Source organism: Acanthisitta chloris, unplaced genomic scaffold (genome assembly GCF_000695815.1).
Source record: "Acanthisitta chloris isolate BGI_N310 unplaced genomic scaffold, ASM69581v1 scaffold6938, whole genome shotgun sequence".
NCBI classification, from domain to species: Eukaryota; Metazoa; Chordata; class Aves; order Passeriformes; family Acanthisittidae; genus Acanthisitta; species Acanthisitta chloris.
In genome coordinates this window covers 88629-92609 of record NW_008688608.1, presented here as the reverse complement: position 1 = coordinate 92609, position 3981 = coordinate 88629, and the positions used below count along the sequence as shown (strand labels likewise).

General features: G+C 38.8%; 1 protein-coding gene across 1 annotated transcript in view; it reads left to right on the top strand.

Annotated features, from left to right (window-relative positions):
* PARP8 (poly (ADP-ribose) polymerase family, member 8) overlaps nucleotides 1–3981 on the top strand; it is a 111960-nt gene that overhangs the window by 51567 nt on the left and 56412 nt on the right. Inside the window, exon 2 of the mRNA XM_009081082.1 lies at nucleotides 412–449. Coding sequence (XP_009079330.1) covers nucleotides 412–449 — 38 coding nt within the window. The remainder of the gene's footprint in view (nucleotides 1–411; nucleotides 450–3981) is intronic.

The following is a 3981-nucleotide window of genomic DNA, read 5'->3' as shown; positions in this document are numbered from 1 at the left end:
TGAGTCTTGAGTCAAATCCAGAAACCAGAGGCAGGGAACACTGGGCTTTACTAGTTCTGGTGTTCAGAGAATGACCTTTTTTTTATTCACATTTTTGTTTATTTTTTAAAATCATAAGTACAGATATTGTGAAATGTTACTCTAAAGGGACTATAATGCAGCCTTGATACTCTTTTCAAGAAGGTTGAAAGCAGGATGTGCCAATTTAGCAAAGTAAGCTTTCAAAAATGGGCATGACGCTTTTTATTTTCAGCTGATCACTTCAAAAGCCATCAAAATAGCTGTTACCTTCTGTTCTGGAAACTGTCAGGAACTATAAATAAACATAAAATAATACAGGAGCATGAAAAAATGTTATGCCAGCAGTTAATGTCGCTGTTACTAATTTTGTTGGTTTTTTTCTTTTTACAGTGTATCCTATTCAGTACATGTCTCCGAGGATTACCCAGGTACAGTGCAACATTCTTGTCCATGTCATATGTATTCATGTTACCACAATTTGCTATATTCAGATGAGTTATCTGAAAGGGTGTTGATGTCTTCCAGGTGCATCCTTGTGCTAATCATTTTCCATTAGTTAGATTATTTTCACAGTCATTTCTCCTTTTCAGGCATCATTTATCAGCTGGGTCAGGGTGAGAACTCTGGTGTTTCACAAGTTTACAGAGACCAGAGCTTGTGCTGCTTTCTGCGTCCGGAGCCAACAGTGATAGGAGTGAGAAAGTGCCCAGCCTCGCTTTGGCATGGTAGATAAAGCTTGATCTTTCAAGAGTTTGAGCAGCCTGGCACAGGGCCAGCAAAGCACTTCTGCATTAGACCTTAATGAGACTACTCATGTTCTCCAAGTTAAGCCTGTGGACTGTGCATTGATGCTTCTCAGGGTCAGTTGGAACCAAGAATTTGTGTATGGGTTCTTGGTAACATTAGCTTGCAAAGCTCTTCCCAGCTGCTCAGTCATGCCTCCCTTTAATGCTTTGAGCTGGGTTGGCAAAAACATTTGTGCAACCACGCAGCCAATCTCGACAAGGGGAATTATTCATATGAAAGAAAACCAGGCAAGAGCGAAAGCTTGTTTTCAGCTAGCTTATTGCTCCAATTTCTTTCACAAAGGGACTGCACAGGTACTTCAGGTGGCATAGGTTAGCTGAAGCAGAAGAAGGAAGCAGGGATGACAGGTGCTGTGCAAGGTAAAGGTACATGGTTGTACTTTTGGATTGCACTACACTGCGTGTCTTGCACCTGTAATTATTTAATAGTGTAAGTACCATGAATGATATGAAACCCTCTGGCTTTTTTTGATCTTTATCCGTAACATCTCTGTAATATTTCTTGAAGAATTATTTCTTGTTTCTTTTAGAAGCTCTAAAGAAGTGAGACTTTGATCTTCTTCACTGATAAGCAGCAGACTATGTCTGATGAAAGCACCAGAGTGTTTGAAGCAGATTTAGAAAGAAATTGACAGTGGTGCTAAAAAATGGAATATGTGAAGGAATGCTAACAATCTTTATTAGATTTATTTTTTTAACCAGAAAAAACTGGAGAGAAAAGTGTTACTAATATTAATCTATTCAACATGTAGAAAGGGGAGAAACTGAGATTCATAAAATGCACACTCATACCAGTAATAAATTGATTTACTGATTACTCCATTGAGCTGACAATGGAAAGACATAGAGTTGAAAAAAATCTTCATCATGTGTTTCCGGTAGTTTCTTTTACTAAACATCGCAAAATGTGACCTCTGAGAACCCCTAACTGAGTGGCAAGCTGGAGTACTGAACCAGCAGCAGTTACTCCCACGGCACATGAGATCTCATTTACTGGCAAACCTTTCTGCCTAACAGACCTCAAATTTCCCTTATGAATGTTATTTGTAGCATGATCTGGTGGCTTACAAGCCTGAGTGACTTCGATGGCTCTAAAACCTGATGAATATTCTCTGCCATCACCCCCTATATTTTAGAGGCAGATAGCATTTGAAGATTTCGCACTGTAGCTGACTTGGAGCAGAGAGTAAACCAGCACTTGTTTACTGATTAAAATCCAGCCCTTCAAGGCTTTGGAAGACCTGATTTCACTCACATCTCAGGCTTTTGCAGGATGTATGTGTGCTTCATGATGAAGAGGTGTTCAGTGTGTTAGGAATTATAATGACTTTTTGCAATTTTACAGCCTTCATCATAAAATATTTATTTTGATTTGGTGAGACAGAGTCTTTGTCTCCTCTCTTTGTCCTACATCTCTAACTTAATATTACTGCTGACTGTAGCTCTCCTCTCTGACACATATTTTAAGGGATGCTTCAGGGACATGTCAGGGTGCGATAGTGTCAAGTCTGGGAAACTCTGTGCTGATGTCCTCCTCAACTGGAAGGTCATCTTAAAGTACAGCTGCTAGTTCATAGAGTTCAGAGCAGCACATGCTCATCAAATTAAATTTCTCACAGGATAAATCTTTATAGATCAAGGTTAAAGTCCATTCGTGCATAGCTATATCAAACTTGTATCCTATGTAGATTAAGAGTGTGTAATACACAGTGGATTGAATTTGTAAATGCAGGACAAGGCTGTCAGAGTTGATCATCAGACAAATTGCTAATGCATGCAATAAATATAGGAAAATAGAAGAGATTAATTCACTATACAAATGATTTCAATGCAGTTAAAGTAATACCACCAGAAGTAAATTTTAGATACTGTAAGAAGAGCTTTGGGTAATATGCATACTCTCAGTGTCTCGTTGCTGTTATGTATGCACCGTCACCACTTTGGCACTGATAACAGTGTGTAGCTGTTGCTGAATTGCTTCAAAAAAGATCAGATACAAACAGCTGAGCATTAAATCGTACCTATGGAAACCGTAATGTGACATGACAACGTTCAATAATGGAAGGTGTTTGAAAGTTTCATAATTGTGAGTGAAAGCTAAAAATGTGCTCACAAAGGCACACAGAAGAACTTAACAGGAATAGTGTTGAGACAGTAATGTCTGAAAGTTACATATCATTGCTGAAATTGTGGAAATATCACTGAAAATTCTCAAGGCAGGTAATAACAGTTCCAGCAAAATACCTCTGTAACAATTTTCTCATAACATTGACACAACTGGGGAAAATAATACTCTTAAGGAGCAGTTACAGAATATAACATCAATGAGTAGAATAAAGTCCCATTAATATGAATGTCTCATGACTCCTATGAGAACTGTTACAGCAGCAGGCATTTTGCTAATGAATATACATTCAGAATGATTTGTGTTGGCTGACATAAACTCGTAGTACTGCTGTAGTCTTTTTGTGCAGTGATTTGTGGGTTACAAGTGTGTTAGCAGAAACATCCTGCTCTTGGACCTCGTTAGATTGCAGCAGAGACAGTGAGAAACCAAAGTGGTTTGCTGCACCCCTCCGCTAAGTCCAGGCACTAGGTCCTCCACTTCAAAGGAGAAGTGTTTGTGAATGTAGTGTGTTAGAAACTGGATGTTGAAGAAAACAAACTGAAGCCAATATCTTAATTTCAAGTTTCATCAGACTGATGGAAGGAAAAAAACCCACCCTAATGATTGCCAAACAGAAAAGGAAAAAAAAACTTGGCAGCCAAAATCATACTAACCAGCTGCCAAGAAAGAATGACAATGGACATAAAAATATAATTAAAATCTATAAAACTTGTAACTGAGCAGTCTTTTTTTCCATATATGTATGTCTATTCTGTACAGCACATGCTGTTTTTCCTAGGGTTTTGTACACCAATAAGCTGTAGCACAAGGACTGCCTTTCTCCTATCCATACATAGGGTGTTAGGTATATTTAGACTGAAATGATGGCCTCAATTATCCCAGTGTATTAGACTCTGTAGCAGTAACTTACACTCCCAAACCTGGGAATGGGATAGCCCAAGTTGTATATGCCCAAGATCTATCCAGCATGGTGAGGCTGACAGCGAAATGATCATGACTGCGAGGTGGAGCATGCAAACAGAGGCA